At 43.6% G+C, this 27,239-nt stretch overlaps 1 protein-coding gene across 3 annotated transcripts in view; it reads right to left on the bottom strand.

The window, feature by feature from the left end:
* GTF2A1L (general transcription factor IIA subunit 1 like) overlaps positions 1 to 27,239 on the bottom strand; it is a 140,694-nt gene that overhangs the window by 36,693 nt on the left and 76,762 nt on the right. For all 3 annotated transcript variants that reach the window (XM_029593397.1, XM_029593395.1, XM_029593396.1), the window contains 3 exons: positions 19,393 to 19,483; positions 8,688 to 9,253; positions 6,731 to 6,973 (listed from right to left, as the gene is read on the bottom strand). In XM_029593397.1, coding sequence (XP_029449257.1) covers positions 6,731 to 6,973; positions 8,688 to 9,253; positions 19,393 to 19,483 — 900 coding nt within the window. The remainder of the gene's footprint in view (positions 1 to 6,730; positions 6,974 to 8,687; positions 9,254 to 19,392; positions 19,484 to 27,239) is intronic.

The raw sequence follows: 27,239 nt of genomic DNA, 5'->3' as shown, positions 1-27,239 counted from the left end.
AGATTGCTGGCTGCACATCCATTCCCATATCCTCACTGCCTCCTGGCAGAGAGTCCAAGACAATGTGCCCCCTTGCTTTTAATATAAAACAAGACTTGGTGATTGGTTTTGGATGAGATTTCTCTTCCGTTTAAGGAAATGCAAGAAGGCATTCAAGACATGTCCGATTGCTCAAAGTTCCAATAGTTTGATTTGGAATAGTTGGCAACCAAGTTCCTTAAGCTCAGAAGGGATTCATGAGTGTTCTCCATTTCTTGGTGGACATGTCTGTCACTAGTGTCACCTGTTGGGGAAGACAATGGAGGAGGGTTCCCTCCCATAAGATCTATGGCTCTAACCACCAGTGGAGCTCTCTTCATTTTTTGTAAGACATTTATCAGAGTTGTCAAAGGTTGGATCAACTGGTCCTAATGAGAGAGGAGACCCCATTGTAGGGCTCATATGTAGAGGCGAGTTAAAGCAACCACATGTAACATGTGGCCCTGAACAACAATCAATTCCCTGGCTATTGTCTGTTCTGTGTTCACCAAGTGACAAGCTAGGAATATGAGTATGTCTGGCTGATCTCCTGGAAGAAACCCTCTCTCCTAAAAGGAGTCTATCCATGCCCCCATGAACTTGATTTTCTGAGACAGATCATATTAGATATCTTGATATTTACTAGGAACCATAGTGACTGCAGGAGTTGAATTGCTTTCTACAGAGAGGTCACCCTTTCCTGGGAAATAGCCATCAATAGTCAGTTGTCCAGGAAAGGGAAAACACAGATGTCCTGATGAAGGAAATGTGCTGATACTACAGCTAGGCATTTTAGTATAGGAGTCTTTTTCAAAAGGATGGGTTCCACCTTAACCAGTGTGGAACCAGGCTGCTGGTGCTAACCTTTAAAAAGGAGATAGAGCAGCTTTTAAACTAGAAAAAAGGGGAAAGCAGACAGTCGCTCAGCTGTGCATGGATTGGAGGGAGGTATCTTTGAAGGATACTAATGAAGCAGGAGAGTTAGGGCATCCCATCAGAGAGGTTCCAATAAAGTAAAAGTAATCCATGTGCCTATAAGTAAAGAATGACCTGAGTTAAAAGATTCCAAATTATTCTTGTTAACTGAAAAGCAGGCTGTTAATAAAAACAAAAAACACACTTTGAAATGTCTGTATGCCAATGCCAGAAGTCTAAGAAGTAAGATGGGAGAGTTAGAGTGTATATTTATTTATTTATTTATAGATTTTTATATACCGGTGTTCCTGTATGGAATACAGATCACATCGGTTTACATTGAAACAGAAACATAAATTTTTGCCAAGAGGCATTACAAAGAACAAGGTTATGGAACTTGGAAAAGGGTAACTAGATTCAAAATTAACATTGTAATATAAGCATATAGGCTCAAACGACTCATTTAACAGTATAAACAAAAACAAAAAAGCACATCAGAATAGTTACATGAGACCTGCAGCAAGACTCTTACTGGCTGAAGTGGAAGTGTTTATGGTTCTGTAAAAGCTTGTTAAAGAGCCAAGTTTAAGTTTCTTTTTGAATGTAGAGTGGCAGATCTCTAGACGGATGTCTGGCGGGAGCGCGTTCCATTGAATGGGGCCAGCAGAAGATATGTTACGTTTCTGAAGCGAAGATTTTGTTGAAGGAACATGGAGAGTGCCTTTATATGCTCCTCTGATGGGTCTAGATGAAGAGTGAAGACGAAGTTGGGTGCTTAAGTGAAGTGGGGCTATATTGTGAATTGATTTATGAATTACTGTGAGCACTTTAAAAAGAATCCTTTGCTTAATTGGAAGCCAATGGAGGAGTTTGAGAATGGGGGTAATGTGATCTCTTTTATTCGTATTTGTAAGGACTCTAGCTGCAGAGTTTTGTAACAATTGGAGGGGTTTGAAGTATGAGATTGGGAGGCCGAAGAGAAGTGAATTACAATAATCAATTTTTGATAGTATAATGGTATAGTAATAGTAGTGAATGATGAGATAGACTTAATTGGCATCTCAGAGACATGGTGGAAGGAGGATAACCGATGGGATAATACCAAACCAAGGGACAAGTTATATCACAATGATAGGGAGGAGCAACTTGGGGGGGGGGGGGGGGGGGGGCACTTTATGTCCAGAATGACAGAGTCCAACAGGATAAGGATCCTGCAAGAGACTAAATGCATAATAAACTTTTATGGAAAGAAATCCCAGGTGTACCAAGTAAGACTATAGCACCTGGGCAAAATGATGAAATGCTAAGAGAAATTAGGGAAGATAACCAAATTAGTAGTACAGTAATAATGGAAGATTTCAATTACCCCGATATTGACTGGGTAAATGTAACATCAGGACATGCTAGAGAGATAAAGTTTCTGGATGAAATAAATGATCTATTTATAGAGCAATTGGTTCAGAAACTGACGAGAAAGGGAGCAATTTTAGCTCTAACTCTTAGTGGAGCACAGGATTTGGTGAGAGGTGTAACAGTGGTGGGGCTGCTTGGCAATAGGGATCATAACGATCAAATTTGAATTAGTTACTGGATGGGGGACAACAAGTAAATCCATGGCTCTAGCACTAAATTTTCAAAAGGAAACTTTTGATAAAATGAGAAAAATAGAAAAAAAACTGAAAAGTGCAGCTACAAAGGTTATGAGTATACAATAGGTGTGGACATTGTTAAAAATACCATCTTAGTAACACAGTCAGATGTATTCCATGCATTAAGAAAGGTGGAAGGAAGGCCAAAAGATTGACAATGTGGTTAAAAAGTGAGGTGAAAGAGGCTATTTTAGCCAAAAGATCTTCCTTCAAAAACTGGAAGAAGGATCCATATAAAGAAAAAAGTTAAAAACATAAGCATTGGCAAGTTAAATGTAAAACATTGATAAACAGGATAAAAGAATTTGAAAAGAAGTAGCTGTAGAGACAAAAACTCATAATAAAAACATGTTTAAATATGGGACAGATGATCAAGGGATTAAAATGGCACTTAGGGAAGATAAGGCCTTCACAGAGAGACTAAATGAATTCTTTGCTTCGGTGTTTACTGAGGAGGATGTTGGAGAGATAACTGTTCTGGAGGAGTTTTCAAGAGTGATGATTCAGATGAACTGACCCAAATCATGGTGAACCTGGAAAGATGTATTAGGCCAGATTGACAAACTGATGAGTAGCAAATCACTGGGACCGCATGGTATACATCCCAGGGTTCTGAAAGAACTGAAAAATGGAATTTCAGACCTATTACTAGTAATTTGTAACCTATCATTAAAATCATCCATTGTACCCTAAAGACTGGAATGTGGCCAATGTAACCCAAACACATAAAAAGGGCACCAGAGATGATCCGGGAAATTATAGACCAGTGAGCCTGACTTCAGTGCTAAGAAAAATTGCAGAAACTATTATAAAGAATACAATCACAGAACATATAGATAGACATGAGTTAATGGGACACAACTAGCATGGATTTACTCAAAGGAAGCCTTGCCTCACAAATCTGCTACATTTTTTTTTTGAAGGGGTGAATAAGAATGTGGATAAATGTGAACTGGTTGATGTGTATTTGGATATTCAGAAGTCTTTTGACAAAGTCCCTCATGAGAGGCTTCTAAGTAAACTAAAAAGTCATGTGAAAGGAGGCGATCTCCTTTTGTGGATCACAAACTTGTTAAAAGTCAGAAAACAGAGAGTAGGATTAAATGATCTGTTTTCACAGTGGAAAAAATTAAATAGTGAAGTGCTTCGGGATCTGAATTAGGACCGGTGCTTTTTAATATGTTTATAAATGACCTGGAAAGAGGTACGACGAGTGAGGTGATCTGGGTGTCATAGTTGATATTTCATTGAAATCGCTAGCTCAGTGTGCTGTGGTGGTCAAAAAAGCAAACAGAATGTTAAGAATTATCAGGAAAGAAATGGTAAATAAAACAGAAAATGTAATAATTCCTCTGTATTGCTCAATAGTTATACCGCACCTTGAGTACTGTGTACAATTCTGGTTGCCACATCTCAAAAAAGATACAGTTGTACTGGAGAAAGTACACAGAAGGGTGACCAAAATGATAAAGGGCATGGAATGGCTCCCCTATGAGGAAAGGCTAAAGAGGTTAGGGCTGTTCATCTTGGAGAAGAGACAGCTGAAGGGGACTATGATAGAGGTCTACAAAATCATGAAAGGCCTTGAGCACATAAATGTGAAAGGGTCATTTACCCTTTCAGATAATTCAAGGACTAGGGGGGGGCTCCAGGAAAAGCAAGTAGCACATTTAAAACAAATCAGAGAAAATTCTTTTTCACTCAAAGCACAATTAAGTTCTGGAATTCCTTGCCAGAGATGTGGTTAAGGCAGTTAGTGTAGCTGGGTTTAAAAAAGGGTTGGATAAGTCCTGGAGGAGAAGTCCATAAACTGCTATTAATCAATAGGGAATAGACACTAATTGTTGCCAGGACTAGTAGCATGGGTTTATTTAATGTTTGGGTACTTGCCAGGTACTTTTACTTGGATTAGCCACTGCTAGACACAGGATACTGGGCTTGATGGACCCTTGTTCTGACCCAGTATGGCATATCTTATTTCTTATGACAAGGGTGCCTATTAAAAACCAAAGGGATGCACCTGGTACCAGTAGTGAGAGGATTTCACCACAAAGCATAGATAATGCCAGTAGGCGGGATGGATGGGTATATGGGCGGATGCGTCTTTCAGATCCAGAACACACATCCAGAGATATCAGTATCAGGGAATATGCTCTCAAATGGTTCAAATCATTCTTGAGCAACTGATCATAGTCAGTCTCATGGGCCAACAAATCATCCACAGCTACAGATCTTACCTGTGGAGTGCCCAGGGTTTGGTGCTTTCCCAAGTTGTCTTCAACATTTATATCCACTCAAGCTGCGATCTTATACAATTTTTCAACATCGAATCTCACTGTTTGCTGATGACATCTAGCATTGTGTCAAAACAAGGACTGACCAAACTACAGCCATTACTAATCTCAATGACTCTCTTTCAACAGTGGTCCTATATCTTAATAAACACAGACTCAAACTAAACCTAAATCTCTCCAAGTCCAAACTTCAAGTTGAAACTCCTCTGATGAAGCCAAGGACATTCTCTAACTTCCTCCTTGTCAAGAACTCCCTGTAACTTTTTTGGGCCTGCTGCAGCCTCAGGAATAGCCCAGGAACACAATGAGACTTGACTATCCCAGTTCTGGTGCAAGTATTTATTTACATTGCTTCACACCTACATAAAAAAAAAATAGTGGCTCACCTTGAGTCAGGCGCATACTCTGTACGGATATACCAGGAGTTCCTACCAGCTACCAGGGGCCCCCTCCAGCTTTCTAGGCCTGAGTTCTTAAGGTAGGTTGAAGGGAAGCTCCTTTCCTCCAGAATCCCTTGCAGCATTCTGTCTTAAGGAAGATTGGGTTAGAAACCTGAACCGGGCTCTTTAAGGTAGCATGAGTGAGTTGTCGGTACACTCCATCACATACCCTCCCCCCTCTGCTTGGCCTTGTCTGATCTAACGTCCAGACATGCCTGGAGCAAACCCTGGCTCTGTCTCAAGTGCTCCCCCCCCCCCCCCTTCAGCTGTACTGTCCCCAACATTCATGAATTGTCTGCAAAATGGGGAGAATTTCGACTCAAGACTACTAGGTTCAGAAGCTCAGGGAGGACAGCCACTTCTAACACAGCTTGTCCTGCAGCGGCCATCAAGAGGACATGGGAAGTTAAACATTTCTGTTCATCCCCCATGTATACATTTCGATGTCTCTATTTTCTTATACTTAATGTGTCCTTGACATAATATGCCCTGGCGAATGAGCATTTTGCTACAGCCAGAATCTACCAAAGCCTAGATAAAGGCTCCTTCCAGTTCCACCTGGATTATAAAATCCATAAGTCATGCACGCAGCGCACACGCAAAATTGCAGCTTTGACAACTTGAAATCCCAAGCGTGTTCCCACATGTCATTGACATTCTGGGGCTCTGTCCCTGATCTTTCGTCCTTCTCCCATTGTTCTACTAATTTGCATTTGCAGTCCAGGTTAACATGACCAAACCCTTCATACTAGAATTCTCAGGGATGACAATATACTCAATATTTAATATCCTTCATGTTAGCATATTATTTAAAATAGCATAATTTATTTATTTATTTAACAGCTTTTAATATACCGGTGTTCGTGCGAGCACATCACGCCGGTTTACAATAAACTTGAGAAAGGAGGAAAATTACAAAAAACGGGGAGTGGGTGATGGAGCAGGAGGGAAAAAGGGGTGGGGAGAGAGCGGGAGAAGGTAAAGGTGGAAGGATAGCAGCTGAGAAGGTAGAGGAACGTAATAGTATTTACAAGAGTAACTGATTAGCACGGGTTACATGTTGTAGCTTAATTACAATGGTTAACGAAGGAGGTATAGAATATAATGACGGATATATAAAGTAGCTTATTTACAGTGGTTATAGCGGTTATGGAAGGTTACTTATTTAGCATTTAACATAGGTTGAATATTTTAGCTTGGATTACAGTGGAGGATGGAGACAGGGGAGCGAGGAAGAGACAGGGGAGCGAGGAAGGGTCAGTTGGGTGGGGGGGGAAAGGGTGGGTGTGGGTGGGGGTCAGGGGTTTCAGCATAATGTTTGCTTTATAAAAATGCTTCCATTTTATGTAAATGAACATCTATAATTGTGAGTTTAAATAATTTGATAATGAAAAAAAAAAGCACAAAACGTTACCTCCTCAATGGCATCTATCTGGTCACCCTCATCATCACTGCTATTACTAGTTGAATCTTCATCTGAGCCACTGTCTTCTTCAAGGGCTTTCAGATCTTCAGTGTCTATAATGCCAAGAAATTCATTCTCTTCCACATCTCTTACAGCTACTATTTCTTCATCAGAAGAAGTGTTACCCGTTCCATCTATCTGGATGATCTCTATATTACTTGGAACAGTTTTTGGCAGGTTTACATTAGACTCCTGGGGAAAGGTAGGTAGAAAAAGGTTTAAATGAGATTTTAACAAATGTCTTCAAGTTATTTCCTTTTCTGTCCTTTCGATTTAAACTATTAGTATAAAGACACATTCTGAAAATTACTTAACCGGTTTTTCTGACTTTATGCCAAGTCCAAGAAAACATGATAGCATTTTAGGCTCATGTACTAAATGTACTAATTAACAAATAAACAACGTACTCCCCACATCAAATCTAGAACAGAATTGTTTTAATTAGTCTCTCTCATAAGTATGCTTGGGCAGCTCATGCACTCGTTTCCTGGTCCCAATGACTGGACGATAGTCTCTTCCAAGATTATTCCTCAGCATGCTCCATTGCTGATAGAATTCGTTGTAACATAAGCAGCTGTCTTCCTTCCTGAAACAGGCAACCTCTTTGGCACCTCCAAGCCCTGCAGGCCCTAAACATCAAACTCAAACATGAGTATCCTGTGCTGCTGTGTTATGGTAGCCCACATATTAGAATTAACAGAATAATGGAACTATCAACCTTACAGGAAACAACAGCCACCAGAGAAGTCAAAGTAGCAGCCCAATAAGCACAGTCACAGAGTGCACCGTGCATTAATGCATAGATTTTCTGGCCAAAGCCCAACTGGGCATTACATGAGTGACTGTAAGCAACATATATCATTCACAGACCACACAGCTTCCCATTCCCCATGGTTTCGGAGAAACATTCTGATAGCTGGCAGGGAGCCCTTGCTTTGATGTAGATGTAGCAGACAGAAGGGGGACCATGATTAAAAGCTTAAGGTAACTGGGTTGAAAATACTGCAGATAAGACTAATTTTTATATTTTCTATAATTCATTCTAAGAAAAATAAGCAGTGGAAAAATGCTGACAATTTCTGAGAAAGCCTCTGAATGTGAGAAAACAGACATTGCCCATTAAAATGGTAACTTACAGGTGTGATTCAAAGGTAAAAATGCAAAAGAGTAATTGAAACTTGGGCTGTTTGATATTTAATATGTCCATACATATGCAACATTAAAGACTGCAAAACAGAATCATCTGATGTACTAGCTGACTGTGCGCCCCTCCCCCAATGTTCAACACATCCAGTCAAAAGATAATTTGGTCGGATCCTACCTACTAAGATTTTAGTCACTGATGTGAACAAGAACTGAACTCCATTTCTTTCAATGGGTATCAATCTGTCTTCTAAATTAATATCTAGTGTTATTCATGTTCTAAATTCACATCAAAATGTATGGTTCATTATCAAAAGTAAGTATTCCTCGGACTTCAAACCCGTAGGCTTGACCTGCAAACAGTTAACTCAAATGTACATTAACAAACCAGAAATCTGTGAATCGTTGTCCTGGATGCGGTAAGAGTGCCTGCTTTTTAAATTCCATTACAATTAATCTTCAAAATATTACCTCACCCCTAAAAAGCACATGAGACGTTACAAAATTTAATCTCATAAAAAAAATAAAAATACAAAAAGTATCTACTTTGCATGCCATCTAAAGAATGTTTTATGCTAGGATTTCTTCTGAGTACCACAGTTAATGTCCATTCTATATAAACAATTTCCTTTTAAAGAATATTACTTTATAAATGAATACTCCTTCCTTACCCCCCCCCAAAAAAATAATTATTCACTAATAGCTTTATATACACTCTATATAACATCAGCATAAGCAAACAGAGAACAAAACACATACATACCCCTTCAGAAGTAGTTGTGGTACTCTGTTCCCTTCCAAGGACATTCTCATCTGAACTTGGACCATCATCCAGTGAAAAAAGCTCAACAATGTTATCGGGCACTTGTTGCTGCAATGAATTTCCAACTTCATTAGGCAGCTGTACTTGAGAAGTGTTGGGTTCATTTTTATTATCCAATGCCACCTCAGACTGTGGTGGAACAAACAGCATAGTATGGAGAGTCTTATACTGGTATTCTTCTAGAACACTTCTTTGATGATTCTGCATCATGTTCATACTAATTTGTTGCTGGACACCAGAAGACTGTTGTTTAAGTGCATCACTAGCAAAATCATCCAAGTTTCTCCTTTCCACTGTCTCTTGTGCTATGCTAGATCTTGAGGATAGGGATTCCTGCTGCTGTACATTTTGTTCTGTAACACGAGATGATGCCTTCATCTGTGCGACAGAAGTCTGTGCTGACTGACTAAATGGCTGAAATATCTGAGGGAATGTTTGTTGCAGAATTCTTGGACCGCCTGGAGCTTGTGTCACCATCACAGGCACATTTACCTTATACAAGTGTCCTAAAAAGAAAAACATAACATTTGAATGTCATAACTGAAAATTAGTTATAGAAAAAAGGAAATTTCACCACAAGATTAAGAACATGCCATACTGGGTCAGACCAAGGGTCCATCAAGCCCAGCATCCTGTTTCCAACAGTGGCCAATCCAGGCCATAAGAACTTGGCAAGTACCCAAAAACTAAGTTTATCCATGTACTGTTGCAAGTAATAGCAGTGGCTAGTTTCTAAGTCAACAATTAGTAACAGGTAATGGACTTCTCCTCCAAGAACTTATCCAATCCTTTTTTAAACACAGCTACACTAACTGCAATAGCCACATCCTCTGGCAACAAATTCCAGAGTTTAATTGTGCGTTGAGTGAAAAAGAACTTTCTCCGATTAGTTTTAAATGCGCTACATGCTATCTTAATGGAGTGCCCCCTAGTCTTTCTATTATCTGAAAGGGTAAATAACCGATTCACATCTACCTGCTCTAGACCTCTCATGATTTTAAACACCTCTATCATATCCCCCCTCAGCCGTCTTCTCCAAGCTGAAAAGTCCTAACCTCTTTAGTCTTTCCTCATAGGGGAGCTTTTCCATTCTCATTTTGGTCATCCTCCTCTGTACCTTCTCCATCGCAACTATATCTTTTTTAAGATGCGGCGACCAGAATTGTACACAGTATTGTACATAATTTTGTGTACACAGGGACAGGGCAAATCAGAACACTTCGATTCAGAAAAAGATTTTAAAATATAATTTATTCAGCTGTTTATAAGAAATTCCAAGACAAGTGTTCTGGGAGATACAATATAACTGCCCTCTATCTGTAATACCTTGCATCTCCCTGAATCTCTGACATGCCCTGACTTATATAATCAAAAATACCACATTCCCGAAGTTTCCAGAATGAATGACGTGACTGCTCAAAGACTTCTTCTACAAAGATACCTTAGGCTGTTGTCATGACAATCTATCATGTATAGGAAATGCTTGTGATGACACCCCCCATTCAATTGTAAAAATCATTCTATACTAGTCCTTCCTGAACCCTCCTCCCATCATACAAGTTCCTGTATCACTCTGGCTTTGATGCAATGTATTCTCTTCTGTTCTTCTTTTGTTATTCTTTGTTTGTGTAAACAAATCGCAGTCTGGGTCTTGAATAGAAGCTAGACTTGAATTCCACTTCTTAGCACCAGGATTCATTCAAAACTGTCACCTCACAGGATCTTCTTTTTCAACTAGTTTCTGTTAGTTGAAATATGCATCTGCAAGACAACAGCTTGCATCTTGGACTCAGTTTCTCTGTATTGTGAAGCAAATGTGCCATTAAATAGGCCTCTCTCCTGTTGTTGCCAGCAAATCTGTCTCAGAGCTTTTCTGCAAGTCATGCTCAGAAAAGCACTCAAAGTTCATTCACCTCTTGACAAGCCAAAGTACAGCAGAGGCATCTGGGAATTCTTGGTTGTCTGCTCAGCCTATTCTTCAGTATTCAAGGTGTGGTCTCACCATGGAGCGATACAGAGGCATTATGACATTTTCCATTTTATTCTCCATTACCTTTTTAATAATTCCCAACATTGTTTGCTTTTTTGACTGCCGCAGCATACTGAACCGATAATTTCAATGTGTTATCCACTTTTTCCATCAATAAGCAGGCTGAATTAGCCATGATCTGGGGGAGTCCTGAGCTGAGAGTTGCAACAAAGCATCCACCAGGGAAGCAATCCAGACTCCACCATGCAGAGAAGACTATTGCAGAAGTACATGTTGCAGAAATGCCTATCCCACTGCGCTGTCTGAAAATACTTGACTGTTGAGACAACAGGGGGAAGAGAATATATTCACCTTGGACCATGTGGCAGGCTTTACAAATGTCCTCTATTAGGACTCCCTCAACTGCACAATGGAGGAAGCCATGGCTCGAACCTGACAGGACTTGACTAGGGAAGACAGGTTGAGACCCGCAGCAGCATAGCAGTGCTGGATGCAGTCCTAAATCCAGTTAGACAAAGTACGTTTGGAAACATCAATACCAAATCTATTTGTATCATACATGACAAACAGTTGAGCAGCCTGTCTATGGGATCAAGTCTGCCTTTTATAATAGGCAAGAGCTAATATGCAGTCCAGCATATGTAGCACTTCTCCTTCATGAGCATTGCTGCATCCGTCGGTCGCAGACGGCTGCAACCGCTCTGCCTCACCTCTTTTTTGCCTCTCTCCTCCTCTATCGGTAAGATGACTGCCTCCGGTGCCAAGTGCCGAAACCCTTGGCGTCTCCAACTCAGCATGGGCATCCCCGTCTGCCATGCTCCTTCCCATGGCCTCCTAGGGCACGCGCGTGCATGCTGCTTACGCTTATCAACATGTCATGGCGGGAACCTCAGGGGCGTCCCCACCGCATGACGTCAATACCTCCGGGTATTTATGCCTCCGCTCTACTCCTAACGAACACGTTAGCAAGGACTTTGGTTTAAGATACTCTGACCACTTCTAAGCTGCATGCTTAGACTCCTCGCTACCCTCTGGGGTATCTCACTCCTGAAGAAGCTCTGGGCACCCGCTCCTCGGGGGCCTCTCGCTTCCAACGACCCTTCGGGGTTTCTCCTACTAATTAGACAACCACTCCTCAGGGTCTCTCTTTTTACAGGAATCTGCGCTTCCAGGTACTTGCTTCCTTGAAGGCCTATCCAGCACAGAGTATCCATGCCGGACCTCGGGTCCCACCTTCACCATCTACCAGGAGGATTACTGCACTACTCTTCAGTGAGTACCTATATGATCCAGCTCTCCTTTCCACCCACTAGGTTCGGCTTATCCCGCTCTGCGGAACACTACCAATCTTGTACATCTGGGTGAGACTTCATCTGAGGCTGTCTGAGCGTATTGGCACTTTGCTGGACTTCAGTGCCATCTCTTCCTCCACTATTAACATCTCTACAGCAGTACAATAAAGCTTTCCATCTCCAGCGTCTGCTCTCTGAGTCTAGCCTAGTGCTGTGGTTCCCCACGGGGCCCCTCCCCGTGGGAGGAGTCATCACCACTGCAACTAAGAGTCCACACACTATGCCCAAACCCAACAAGCATGAGGACGTGGAAAGAAAGTAGGAAGTACAATTGCCTAGTTGTTGTGGAAGGCGGATACCATCTTAGGGTGAAACTTGGGTGAGTGCAATGCATCACATCATCATAAAAAAATTCAAATACGAGGGATAATGCACCAGTGTTTGGAGTTCACTTACTCTGCATGCGGATAGAACCATGACCAAGAAAACCACCTTCCAGGCGAGGTATTTTACAGTCAAAGAATCCAAAAGCTCAAAAGAAAGCTGCATTAAATATATAAGAACGACATTGAGATCCCAATAGTATGGGAGGCTTGTGAACCAGAGGTTTAAGCTACATCAGGCCTTTCATGATCTGGAAATTAGAGGATGGTTTAATACAGGTAGGCTATCAACTGGGAAATGATACGCTAAAATAGCACTGAGATCTATACATACTGTTGACGTAGCGAGGCCACACTGAGTCAAATGATGAAGGCAAGACAGTAGATGTCATGGCTGGCAAGTAACTGGGTCCAGTTTATGAGCCAAACACCATACAGAATATCTTTTATATCTAAAGGTGTAGATACACCTCATTGAAGGCTTCCTAGCAAAAAGGACAAATTCTTCCACGGGCTTATGAAGGGCCCAAACAGCTATTATCATGCATTCAACATCCATGCAGTGAGGTTCACAGATTGAAATGATGGATGAAGAAATAGATCCTCTTCTTGAGATAAGAGGCAAAGGTCATCTCCAAGATGTATTGGAGGATACATTGAGAAATGTACGAGATAAGCATACCACACTTGTCTCAGCCATGTCAGGGCTAAGAGAATCTTAGTTGCACAGTCCTTCATAAGCTTCTGCACTGTTCTCGCAATAAGTATCAACACTGGAAAAGTGTAGCGCAGACATCATATATTCCTCAGTCCTACAGAAAACTACACAGAGTTAAGCAGTGAGCACAGAGTAGAATAGAGAAAAGTTGTTTCTGTTGCAGTGTGTCGCAAACAGGTTGACTGATGGTTAGTCCCATAAGGTCTGTTGGCATTACCATTTGTGTGGATAGAAAATTCTGCTCAGCTGGTCTGCCATCATGTTGTCTACTTCTAGAAGGCAGGTGGTAGTGATACAACGCCATCATGTTGTCTACTCCTAGAAGGTAGGTGGTAGTGATACAACGTGATCTACTGCCCATTGAGAAAAGAGGGTCTCCTGACACAAAAGCCAGGAACCCATTCCGCCTTACTACTAGCTTGTCCATTTGTATCAGGAAAACTTCTCCTTCGCAGTAAGTGTAGGAACATCTGTAAGGCATTTTTTATGGTCCTTAGTTCAAGAAGGTTGATCTGAAGGAGACCGTTCTAAGAAGAGCAGTATCAGAATTGTGTGTGCAGTAGAAGAACTGGAGGAATGAAGAATAAGTACAGGTGAAGGTACTGTGATCAAAAACTCTGTCCCAACTTCATTGGTGTCTGTAGAAAAGCCTTCTGTTGGCGTTGGTCTCTCTAGCAGCTTCAAAAAGAGGGTGGATGGTGCTGCTGGCACTGCGCTTGCAAAGACTGCAGCCGATATTGATGATAAGAATGATAAAGACATCTCAGGTAAAAGGGATGCTTTTAAGAGACATGCAATTTCCAGCTACTGGCATACGGGCTCTGCTGAAGCAGACAAGGACTGCACTGCTACATTTTGTTCCTTAATTTTGGATATGTTTTTTCTTAACTTTTTCCTGAAAAAATTGTTCCTGAGATAGGGTAACTCAGCCAACTTCTCATGGATATCTTCTCGGATACTACTCACTCTCAACCATGCCAAGTGGCACAACCCAACTGAAGCAGCCAATGTTTGCACAGTGGTGTCCAAAGACTCATACACTGAGAGGCCAATGCAATAAAGTATGCAAAAAAATGCGCATTCAAACTGGGCGCCCGATGCAATAGGTAAATAAGCTTCTGCGCTAAAACGGATGTGCTAGGAAATAAATTGGGCATCCCTAGCATGTCCTTGGCATCGGGCGCCTAGGAGATGTGGTTGTGTGCTGGTAACCACAACGATCACTCAATTTAGGAGCGTCCGTTTTATCCCATGGCAGCCAAGTTACCGGCACAATATACACAAGTGTGCATATTGTACGTGTTTATTGCATGCCGGAATTTTTTTTTTTTCCATCAAGCCTTTTTATTTTTTTCAGGATGCTGCTTTCTGTGGTTCCTCCTACTTGTATTGTGACAATACTAAGTAGGAGGAACAACAGGAAAGCAGTATTTTTTAAGTAGACCCCTTGACGAGCAGCAAGACTTTATACCTGCTCTGCGGCAGGCGTAAAACTTGATGGGCTAAAAAGTACATCATGGGCACATGGCGATTTTTTGCATTTTGGGGTAATAGCTAATAGCCTCATCGACATGGCATTTATATGTGATGACCGCTATTATCTACGCCTTTGGACGTTTTGGAGGCACTGATCCCCTTACTACATCAGGGGTTATGAACGCGCGTCCCAACGCTTGTTAACCTGTGCGCAAGGCTGGGTGTATTTTATTGCATCAGTCCATGAATACAGTATATGGCGCACAGCCTCCTCTAAGTCAAATAGAGGTGGTGGGGAGAAAGGCTCACCAGAGTTGGACCAGATGAAAAGTTTCAGTTTTTGGATGCAGTCATGGACAGACTGCACCAAGCAGAATAAATATTGAGTAATTCTAGCCGTGAGCAGGGTCCCTTAGAAAACTGATTATCCTTGCCAGGTGTAGAATTGGAATGGGTTTGTTTCTTTTTCACTTTCTTGAGGGCAGACTCCACCATGATTGACTGATGCAGGAGCTGAACCCAGGAGATTTTTTTCATGCGGTACTTCAAGTCCAACTTTTTTGTAGGTGTGATGCTGTAACTGGAAGTTTCTCACATGTGCATCTGAGCAGTATCTAAAACAGCATGAGTAGGGAAGGCTGGTGTTTCTAGGTTGAGTATTTTGAATAAGTCCATAATCTCTCTTCTCAGATTGGGGTCTTTACAAACCTCAGCATTCAATGCCAAGCTCATTTTTTCCATAAACTTTGAATAAGTGAGGTCTTCTGGCTGAGAGGTATTATCCCCGCGGAGCTGGAAAAGGAGCAAATGGAATGCCAATAGAATTCCCTGAGACTCCCCGATGAAGGAGAACTTCACCACGAATGAGAGGAAGGTGAGGCAAGTAGACAATGGCGTTTGTCTGCTGATGACAAAGGTGGGAGTTGTATGTTCGAACTTGACAAGTTCACCACGGTCTCCTTCAATGCACAGCTGTGTTTTTCTCTCCTCCGACAGCTACTTCGTCTTGGCTTTTCAGGTGCCTCCCTCCTCTCACCTCCCATTCCAGACACAAATACCTGATTGGGCCTGCAAAAATCTTGCTATTCGCTGCTGCACATCACCTGATGCTGGCCACACCATTCTGGTGCTCCCCTAGATCCCCCTTTCCCTGTGGTCTGGGCTCCTACTCACTGCCATAGGCCTCAATGCTGGCCACTGTGCCTTTCTCACGGCCTGCTAAAAGGTTTGTGGATTTTATTTTTTTTAAACTATCCATGAGTCTCGAAGGGGCTGAAACTGAGAAGGGTAAAGAGCAAGTTGAAGGAGGGGATTAAAACTCGGGAGAGTGCAAGAGAGAGAGCTGGGGTGGGGGGGGTCTGAATCTAGTACAGGGAAAGGGAGAAGGCAGAGTGAGTAAACTGGAGGGGTTGAACCTAGAATGGGGGAAGGTTGAAGACGGAAAGCACTGGGAAATGAGGGGATTGAACCTGGGAGGGTAGGAAAGAAGTACAGACAACTGAGGTGGGGATTTGAATCTGGAAGGGGAGGAAGGCAGAGAGAAAGCTGGCAAGGTTTTAAACTTGGGAGTTGAAAGAGGCAAGAGAGATGGCAAGGACGTGATCCAATAATCTTTGTGAGTTCTCTAATATCATAGGATCTCATATGCACTATTAACCATCTTGAAATAGTTCAGCATGCTCTATATCTGTATTGCACTGATTGCAGTTAAATATATACTTGGTGCCCTATTATTCATGAAAAAACAGGTCACGTTATCCGAGTCTGTGCCCTTTCTGGGTTGTCTGGGGCAAAAGGACCGAGACCTACCAAAATGTCAAGTCCTCTGAAAGGTCACTCCTCTGTAGGGTCAAAAACTCCTGGAACCTCAAGCACAAACTCTCATGTTAAAGGAGCGCTGTGTGTGTCTGTTTCTTATCCTCCAGCAAACGAGGAACCGGAGATTCGCCCCACTTACTGGCCAGTTCCTCCAACTCACTCTCAAATAAAAGCGAGCTTTTAAGGGGCAATTTGCTGAGGTTAGCCTTGGAGGTCACATTGGCCGACCAATTTCTCAACCGTAACTGACGCCTGGCCACTACTATAGAAGCCACCCCTCTGGCTGAAGTGCGGACCAAATCACAGCCCGCATCTGCCAAGAAGGCAGCAGCTTGTTCCATAACTGCCCTCGAGCTTACTCCAGAGTCATCAACCTCCTGGGAGAGAAGCAAATAAGAGCAAGCCCCCATAGAACAACAAGAAGCGATCTGCAAGGTAATTGCCACTGCTCCAAATGCTTGTTTAAAGGACAGACTCAATCTTTTTATCATGAGCATCCTTCAAGGCCTTTCCACTTTCCACGGGAATATTGGTCCACTTAGAGACTGCACAGACAAGTGCATCGATCTTTGGAAAATGTAAGTATTCTCTTACCACTGGAGCCAGAGGGTAAAAGCCTTCCAAAACTCAAACCCCTTTGAAATTAGCCTCTGGGGCGCCCCACTCAAGATCAATCAATTCTTGAATGGCTTCCAACAAGGGGGAAAAAAACAAGAGGCTTTATGCAAGGAAACCAATATGGGATTTCTCTCTGGCTCAGACCCGGAATATTCCCCAAGAACCCAAAGTATTTCCAAGGTCTGGGAGATCAGAGCTGGCAGCTCATCCCTATGAAAGAACAGTAGCATAGTTCTATATGGTTCTAATCCTGGAGGAATTTCACCATCCTCAAGAGAGTCAGGAATGACACTATAATCTGTGCCACCTGGATCTCTATCAGGAACTCCCGCTGCCGCTCTAGGCAGCCTCTGCAATAGGAGCATTGGACAGGGTTGGAGACGACACCTGAAGAAAAGATTGTAACCCCTGGAAAAATTCTTCCTATGAAAAAGTGGAAGTATCCAAACCAGGAGGCACCTGAGGCGTACTTCAATGAACTACCATACCCTGCGGAGGAATCAGTTAGGGGAGGTCCAAATTCAGGCACCCCACCTGAGTCGTCTTTACCCAGACCTACATCCGGCTGGGAAAAACCAGGTTTAGTGAAATCAGGGGAAGATAATTCTCCCTGAGCCCCCAAGCAGCGCTGTCAGATGTTAGCAGGCACTTCTGGCTGAGATGCCCTACTATGACAAGCATGCAAAGAGAAAGGTGCTTAGGGCTCTTAGGTATAGGTGCCAGTATGGCTGACAGTGTGCTGAGTGGCGGCCGGAGGCATGCATCTAGCTTATATATATATATATATATATATCTCAACTGGGGGAGAGACCATATGCTATAACCGCAGAAGAGCAGTGCGAATGTATTTCCTTAATTCTCCTTTCTCAAAATGAAACCAATCCTCAGTAAGGAGATGCATGTCCACTATCTGCTGGAGACGGAGAATACTGGCAGCTGATGTCACTGCAGGGGTTTATATATTGTGATGTCAGTTTGCTCCATTCCATCTGCTAGTAGAGGTGCATAACCCACTTGTTCTAGATTCATCTTTACAGAATGCTAAGAAATGTTAACTTTTTTTTTTTTTTTTAAACTTTAGCAACTAAAAAGAAAAACATAAAGGGATACTTCCTGCCTGACATCAGGAACCACCAGAGAGCCAAATGTGAGTAGCTGGGGGAATGAGGAGAGAACCAGACCACTGGCTATCCACTCCCCCCCTTCCAGAGGCTGGAACAGGTTAGGGTCACCAACACCCTGCTGGCCCAGTCAACCTGGGGGTTGGTTCTTCCCACAGACTGCAGCAAGTTATGGTCACCAACCCCTGTTAGTCTAACTCCATCTGGGGGATGGTCCTTCCCAGACCCTAACACCCAAAGAAGTACAATTCCAATTGAAAAGGCTCTCTCTTTTTTTTTTTTTTATAATAATTCAAACGGCAGGTTTTATACTTCTACCATCTGCTGGAGACAGATAAATACTGAGGGACTGCAGATGACACTCTAGATTAAGTAGCAGTGTCAGTAAAGTTTTTCTTCTCTGTCTCCATCTGCTGGCAGGGAGGCAAAACCCAGGAGTCTGGACTGATCTGGGGTATGAACAAGAGCTATCAGCTTTATAATAAATAGAAAGTGAATAAATAAAAATATTTCAATGCTTTTATAAAGCATGAGCTTCTTCAAGATTTGTTATTAGTGCCATATCTAAAACAGCTATTTATTAGATTCACTAATTTTTCCCAAAGATCAGTTTTTGGAAAAGGGAGGGGGATTTCTTCTTTCTTCTCCCCATGTTTCTCCCCTCGGTGGTGTCTGCCTATCCCCCACCCCCGTGGCATCATACCCAGGTGACTCAGTGTACCTCAGACTCAAAAAGCACCTCCTTTTAGTCACACCCTCATCATTTGTTGACCAGGAAGAGCCGCTTCAATAGATATAGACATCTTCCCTTGGCCTGACAGCAACACTTCTGTGATATAACAGGGGGAAAGGTTAATGGACAGATGCTGCCATCCCCCTTATTCAATCAAATATATAAACATACACACATATGGATATAATTTGGAACTAGGCAGATACAGCAGCAAATATTTTTGCATGAATAGCTGGCATAAAAGAGTCATCACATTGGTTCCCTGCTATCCTAGCGATGATTCTACTATTTTGTAATTACATAAAATATTTAAAAATAGTTACCATCTAGCGAACTGTACACACATGAAGTGCTGTAATATATACACAAGTTATTCAAGTTTCATTATTTTAGATTCACATTTTCACAATCAACTATCCACTTATCCGTAATTAATGCATATATTACATATGGCCAATGATGCAAATAACTAAATTCTTCAGTAATTTATTCTTACCAGATGCTGTTTGCAGTGTCACTCCAGCTGGCACATGGATAGGATAATTGATACCAGGAGGAAGGGTAAATGTGCTGGAGCCTGAAGTGCCCTAAACACAAGAAAATGTTATTTTTTTTTAAAAACTGCATTTGTTTACTATGAAATAGCCTAACTCCACATCAGACGGTCAAGATAACTATGGGAATAAAATCTAATGAAGAGGAGCAATTACTACTACTTACCTGACAATTTCCTTTCCTCTAAGGAAGGCAGGCAAATCCATAAAAATGGGTTATATACATCTAACAGCACATGAAGGCAGATTAAAGCTGACTTGCTGATGTCACAGACATATAACCTTGTCTGTCATCAGCCAGCCAATATTCCCTGGAAAAGCCAAACTGTGGACAAACCGTTTATACTTGATCATGACTATTAAGAGTCAAATCACTCCTGCTTCCAATCAATGGGCAACACTGAGCTCAGCCAAAAGAATTAACATGGACTCTTAGGGGCTGATTATGTCACTTACGAGTCATTCAAAACAATGAACAGAGGTAACACTATATAGTCCACATATAACAGACAAATGAAAAGCAATTAGGCAGCCCAGGGCAGGTTGTGGAATAGCCTGCCTTCCTTAGAGGAAAGAATATTATCAGGTAAGTAGCAATTTTTCCTTCCTCTGCACTAAGGCAGGCCAATCCACACAAGTGAGCTGTACCAAAAATTACTCCTTAAAAAGGGCAGGTGGTTGCCCACGGTCCTGTCAACACCACACATGTGAAAAACTAGTCTTCCAGAGCCCTCATGTCCAAGTGGTAATGCTTGGAGAAATTAAGGAGGATCATGTCGCTGCTCGACAAATCTCAACAGAAGACAACATCCATACCAACACCAGAAGGTACCCTAACCTGACTAGGCAAGGGGACATCTGCCACCATACAGGCGGCTGTGCCCAACGAGCTATAGTTGCCTATAAAATTTCTAGTATCAGTTAAATTTCAAGTTTGAGAGGAAAAGAACATCGCTCCCCACACCAGCTCTCAAACACTCTCCAAATGCTAACGTAAGCTAAAGATGTAGAAAATTTCCTGGCCCAGAGCAAAGTGGAAATCCCTGCAGAATAACCACCATGCTCCAGCAACCGGGCCCTCTAAAGGGCCAAATCTTAAGACAAAAAAACCCCGATTGTCGTGTAGTATAGGGCCTCTGATGCACTAGATCCTCCCTGAGAGGCAGTCTGAGAGAACGGTCCACAGTAGTCTCTGAAGATCAGCATACCACGGCAGAAGTACCATTTCGGTCTGACTTGCAGTCTTCCAAATGAGCCTATTTATACTCAGTCATGGTGGGTTGGCATAACACAACCCACTCCATGGCCAGACTGAACAAGAGCATCGATACCCAATGTTCTTGGAGCCCTTCAGCAACTGAAGAATCGTGGTACCTGCATGTTGCTGGAGGTCGCCAGCAATCCATATATAGGTGACCCCAGTAGACCACTAGAAGTTGAAAGACTTCGTCTGCCAACTCCCACTCTCCTGAGTCCAAGTCCTGCCTACCGAGGAAGCTGGCCTGCACATTGTCCTTCACAGCAATGCGGGAGGCAGATATGTCCTGGAGATGATGAACTGTTCACACCATGAGCATATCTACTCCACTACACCTATTGGCTAATGGTTCTACCTCTATGCTCGATATAGGCCACTGACGTGGCATTGTCCAACATTATCCTTACCATGCAAGCTTACAGCTGCTCGGTGCACTTTCAACTGAGTGATGGTCCACTGCCGCTCCTCGGCACTCCAGTGACCTTGCACCAACAACTGTCGACAGTAATCCCCCCACTGCAGAAGATCTGTATCCTTTGGGGTAGATTTTCAAATACCGCGAATAGGCGTACTTTTGTTGGCGCTCCAGGCGCAAACAAAAGTACGCTGGATTTTAGTAGATACGCGCGTAGCCGCGCGTATCCGCTAAAATCCGAGATCGGCGCACGCAAGGCTATCGATTCTGTATAGCCGGCGCGCGCCGAGCAGCGCAGCCTACCTCCGTTCCCTCCGAGGCCGCTCCGAAATCGGAGCGGCCTCGAAGGGAACTTTCCTTTGCCCTCCCCTCACCTTCCCCTCCCTTCCCCTACCTAACCCACCCGCCCGGCCCTGTCTAAACCCCTCACTTACCTTTGTCGGGGGATTTACGCCTCCCGGAGGGAGAAGTAAATCCCCGCGCGCCAGCGGGCCGCTAGCGCGCCCGGACGCGACCTGGGGGCGGGACCGGAGGGCGCGGCCACGCCCCCGGACCGCCCCGGGCCGTAGCCACGCCCCCGAGCCCGCCCCCGGAACGCTCCCGACACGCCCCGAAAACGCCGCTGCGCTCGGTCCCACCCCCGACACGCCCCCCTCCAAAAACCCCGGGACTTACGTGAGTCCCGGGGCTCTGCGCGCGCCGGTAGGCCTATGTAAAATAGGCTCACCGGCGCGCAGGGCCCTGCTCGCCTAAATCCACCCAGATTTGGGCGGATTTAGGCGAGCAGGGCTCTTAAAATCCGCCCCTTTGTGAGCACTAAACAGACTGGTGTCTCCAAGGAAACCCCCTTCCTGAGATGATCTGCTTGTAACCACCACTGCAACTGGACGCTCACTTCCAATGGCAAGTGGAGTCTCATCGTGTATTCCTGTGACCGTAAATTCCATCGGGAGAGCAAGGGGTGCTGAAGGGGGTTACATGTGTGCTCTTGCCCTGGGAACAACGTCCAACGTGACAGCCATTGACCCCAGGACTTGCAGATAAGAAAATTCTGCCAGGTGAATAGTTCTTTTCAGGGCCTGAACTTGCGTTATTAACATCTGAACATGACTCTGACAGAAACACTCTGTCCTGCTCCGTATCAAACTGCAAGCCAAGATCTTCTAGAATCTGAGATGGCTGTACACCGGTTTTAGACAAGTTCACCACCCAGCCTAGTTCCTGAAGCAAGGAGATCACCTTGGAAGAAGTCTAGCAACTCTTTTCTGCCCTTTTGGTCCGAATCAAGCAGTCATCCAGATACAGATGGACTAGAATGCCCTTCTTGCGCAGAGATACCACTTATCACCATTCTGACCTTGGAAAAGGTCCTAGGTGCAGCAGCCAGCCTGAAGGAAAGGGCTGAAATTGATAATGATATCCCAGAAAGGCAAAGCACAGGAAACACTGATGTTCCTTGTGACTGGGAATATGTAGATATGCCTCCATCAGGTCAAGAAACGTGAGAAATTCCTGTTTGTATTCAAGACAAACATAGGCCGCGGCCATACGCGCGCGCACAACTACCCACATATGTGCGTGCCTACGTCATTACACTGCCATGCGGCGAAAATGCGTGCACACCTGCACACAGGAAAAATCACTTTTGCGACCTACTATGCAGCTGACAGAGCTAAGTCTGAGGAGCGGGACCTAGCCAAAGACTGCTCAACCTGACGAGCCCAAGCGGCCTCCACTCTACACTAACTCCCCAGAGAAGTGAAAGGGAAAGGGAGTAAGAGATGCAGAACCACAAACACAGAGGGAAGAAGACCCGGTAAGGAAAAAGAGAAGGGAACTAAATCTTCCCTACTTTTTTTTTTCTTTTACCTGAGCTCATCTCTCCCTGGCTGAGAACACAATTGGGTCACCAGCTACGGGCAAAGAGGGCATAAGCCTTCATCGCTGAGCACTCCCTAGTCTTCTTTTCCATGGAGGGGATGGGGAGGCTATGGGGAAGAGGGCACAAGCCTTTACCTCCGAGAACCACTTTTTTTTTTTTTTTTACACTACAAACAATCCTTAGTAGGGAGATGCATGTCCACCATCTGCTGAAGATGGAGAATACTGGCAGGCTGATGTCGGGGCTGTTACGAACCTGCTCGCAGAGCAGGCTCTCACTTACCCCAGCCCGACGCTGCATGGTGTCCTCTCCTCATGGCCTAGGCCGCCCAGACCGGTGCCACTCCTCTTCCTTGCGGCAGGAGCTGCTACCGGGATGTCTCTTCGTGGCTCAGAGCCACCGCGCCACTGTCTTCATCCCCGCGGCAGGGGGTGCCACTGCAGATACTGCCTGAGCGGCAGGGAAGCCGCAGTCCCTCATCCACGCGGCAGGGACGCCGCCAAAGTAGACTTCCTCATCTCCTGGGCTCCTCTAGGCGCTGCTCAATATTTAAGGGGCCAGCGGCAGGAAAAGCCCACAGCCCCACTGGATGACCTCAGCCTGCTCCTTCATCCAGCCCTACAAAAGGGCTCAGCTTGTTCTCCTCGGGGCCTTCGAATCTGGACTTCACAGTGGTCTGTGGTCTTCCTTCCGGTCAAGGTCCTCTGAGGTCTTCTCTTGTCTAGATGGCTCGCTTGATATCTAGATATTCCTGATCTCCTTCGTCCTGATGTTCCTGGTCCTGTTCCTCGTTGGAACTCCTTCGTTGTGTCTCCAGTGTCCTGATGTTCCTTGTCCAGAAGTTCCGATGTTCTGTGTTCCAGTTCCTGTGTCCTAGTTTTTCCAGTTCCTGGCTCCGGGTATTCCTGCCTAGCCTCGCCTGCCGGATTCTGCCTCCAGACGACCATCCTGAGGGTAAATCCGTATTGACCTGGTTCCTATTTCCGGTCATTGGAGCCCTGTTCCGGCTGGACCCTGTTCTTGCGCTGCCCAGATTCTCTTCGTCCTGCTTCCAGGTTTCCTGCTTGTCCACCTTTCCTGGCATGACACTGTCGTGGTCCTTGATCAGCCCATGGGGGGCTATGTAGGGCACTTCGCGGCACAATGCCTGTCTTCGTGTCTGCAGTGCAAGTCTCCGGAAGGCCCCTTGTTTTTAATTCTGAAGTCTGTTCCTGAATCCAAGTTCCGAGTCTTGAATCCTGAGTCTTGAATCCAGTTCCCGGTCTTCGGAGTACCTTGTGCTTGCTTCCGTCCATGCCCAAGACTCAAGCCAGAACCTGTTCTGCTTCAGCATGGTCCGCGACAAGCCACGGGCAGCTGTGTAGGGCACGCCTCGGTGCAGGCCTCTCCTGAATCTTCGACATAAGAACATAAGAAATTGCCATGCTGGGTCAGACCAAGGATCCATCAAGCCCAGCATCCTGTTTCCAACAGAGGTCAAACCAGGCCACAAGAACCTGGCAATTATCCAAACACTAAGAAGATCCCATGCTACTGATGCAATTAACAGTAGTGGCTATTCGCTAAGTAAATTTGATTAACAGCTGTTAATGGACTTCTCCTCCAAGAACTTATCCAAACCTTTTTTGAACCCAGCTACACTAACTGCACTAACCACATCCTCTGGCAACAAATTCCAGAGCTTTATTGTGCGTTGAGTGAAAAAGAATTTTCTCCGATTAGTCTTAAATGTGCTACTTCCTAACTTCATGGAATGCCCCCTAGTCCTTCTATTATTCGAAAGTGTAAATAACAGATTCACATCTACTCGTTCAAGACCTCTCCTGATCTTAAAGACCTCTATCATACCCCTCAGCTGTCTCTTCTCTAAGCTGAACAGCCCTAACCTCTTCAGCCTTTCCTCATAGGGGAGCTGTTCCATCCCCTTTATTATTTTGGTTGCCTTCTCTGTACCTTCTCCATCACAGCTATATCTTTTCTGAGATGCGGCGACCAGAATTGTACACAGTATTCTAGGTGCAGTCACACCATGGAGCGATATAGAGGTAAGTGTGAACAGAGTGTGAAGGGCTGAAAGAGCTTTGCCCTTCGCAGCTGAAAGATTCCTGCTGATTTCTGCTTACTTTTCTCTCCGTGGAGGTTTGTCAGCTACTTCTTGGTTCCTGTGCCTGACGTCATCAAGGGGAGGGGCCGGTAGTGCTAAAACCGGACCCCCCCTCGGCGAGTATTCGGGGACGGAGAGTGTGAACAGAGTGTGAAGGGCTGAAAGAGCTTTGCCCTTCGCAGCTGAAAGATTCCTGCTGATTTCTGCTTACTTTTCTCTCCGTGGAGGTTTGTCAGCTACTTCCTGGTTCCTGTGCCTGACGTCATCAAGGGGAGGGGCCGGTAGTGCTAAAACCGGATGCCGTCCCGGCGCGCGGTCGATGCCGCTTTTCCGGGTTACTTTAAAGACTGAAATCGGAGAGTGAAAGTAAATGAAGAAGAAGTAATGAATATTAAGTAAGTTGTAATATTTAATTTCCCCTTCAAAAGTTCTAACACTCTCTGTCCCTCACTGAAGGTCTCTATATTATTAAATTAAGGTGACGTCTGAGAAGGATATAGCCTTATTAAAGTATGCCTCATACTAAGAGGAAGGGAAGATTGCGCCCAGAGACCCCGACTGCTCCCAATCTAGCTTCCTCCCAACCGCTAATTGAAAACTTTCTCAGAACATTAAATGCAGATACTCCGGGTGCATCCGAACTAGATATGGAGCAGGAGCAGCTACCATTATCTCAGGAACAATTTCAGACTTCTTTAAGCCCCGGAGCACCTTTGACTCCAGAACCGCCTAAGTTTTCACTCAATCCAGGTTCAGAGGGGTTGAATCCTACCAAAGATGTGGACTCAATGCCCATCCTCGGGGAGGGACTTGGAAATGGAGTGAATATAGGAGGAAGTTCCAAAGATACTTCATTGGTAGTAGTAGAGGAGAGCAATGAAGGAAGATCTATATCTTTGGATCCCTCTACATCAACACCTAAAGGCGCTAAAGGAGGGGTAGGACTTGGTAACTACTCACAACTTGGTGAAAGTGTCATTAAGAAAAGAAATCCTCAATTTAAGGAAAATTGTGGTGTCACACTTGAAAATATATGGGAAGTTTTAATGGATTTAAAAACATCTATGAAAAATCTAGAAATGAAAATGTCTGAAGTACAAACACAAGGGAAAATTGTAGAAGAAAAAGTTAAGAAAAATGCTGAGAAATGTGAGATTTTAGAGAAACAATTAGTTCAGATTCAGGAAGTACAACTAGGGCTGATAAAAGGAGAAACCTCGAACTCTAGAAGGTTAGAGGTACTTGAAAATAATTCTCGTTATAAAAATCTGAGAATATTGAATTTCCCCTCAGTTAAACTAATATCTCCTTTGGAACAATTTAAGAGATTTTTGATTGAAAATGTATTAATTACCTCTGAGAATATGCCCTCTTTAGAAAAAATCTTTTATATTGTTTCAAAAAAACAAGAAAACTGTGATGTGTTAAATCAGACCCATCCTTTAGTAAATCTTACAGACTTTATTGAAGAATCAATGGAAAATCAAATAGAGTCAAGAGGTACCCTATGTGTGAAGTTTCAAAAGATAGAAGATAGGGATAATGTGTTAAAATTATTCCTAAGAAACCGGGAAAAGTTATATCTTAACGGGAAAATTTGGATGTACCCAGACATTACAAAAAATACACAGATAAGGAGGAAAAACTTTCTTCAGATGGGTCCAGATGTTAAGCAACTGGGAGCCCAGATGACAGTTTATTTCCCCTGTAAATGTATCGTTAAACATCTAAATGAGCGATACGTATTTCTAGAACCATTGGAACTTAAAAAATTTATAGACTCAAGAGTTAAAAAATGAACTTTCACCAGGTTGGTCATTGGTTTATATATTTGTAATTGCATTTAAACGCACCTATTCCTTAAGTAATTTTGCTTAATTTATGCTCCAGACTAATTGAATTGGGGCCTTCCTTTTCCTTATAACTGGCAATATATAAAGAATTTTCCTTTAATTTGTTTGTCTTGCATACTGATCAATTTGATCAATTATATACATAAATTGCCTTGTAATTGACATGTTTATTTGCTGTCAAAATCTTTTTAAACTGCATAAATAAATAAAAAAAAAATATGACATTTTCCGTTTTATTAACCATTCCTTTCCTAATAATTCCTAACATTCTGTTTGC

This window comes from Rhinatrema bivittatum, chromosome 3 (assembly GCF_901001135.1).
Source record: "Rhinatrema bivittatum chromosome 3, aRhiBiv1.1, whole genome shotgun sequence".
NCBI lineage: Eukaryota > Metazoa > Chordata > Amphibia > Gymnophiona > Rhinatrematidae > Rhinatrema > Rhinatrema bivittatum.
Note: the sequence above shows the minus strand (reverse complement) of the source record. Positions and strands in the feature narration are given on the sequence as shown.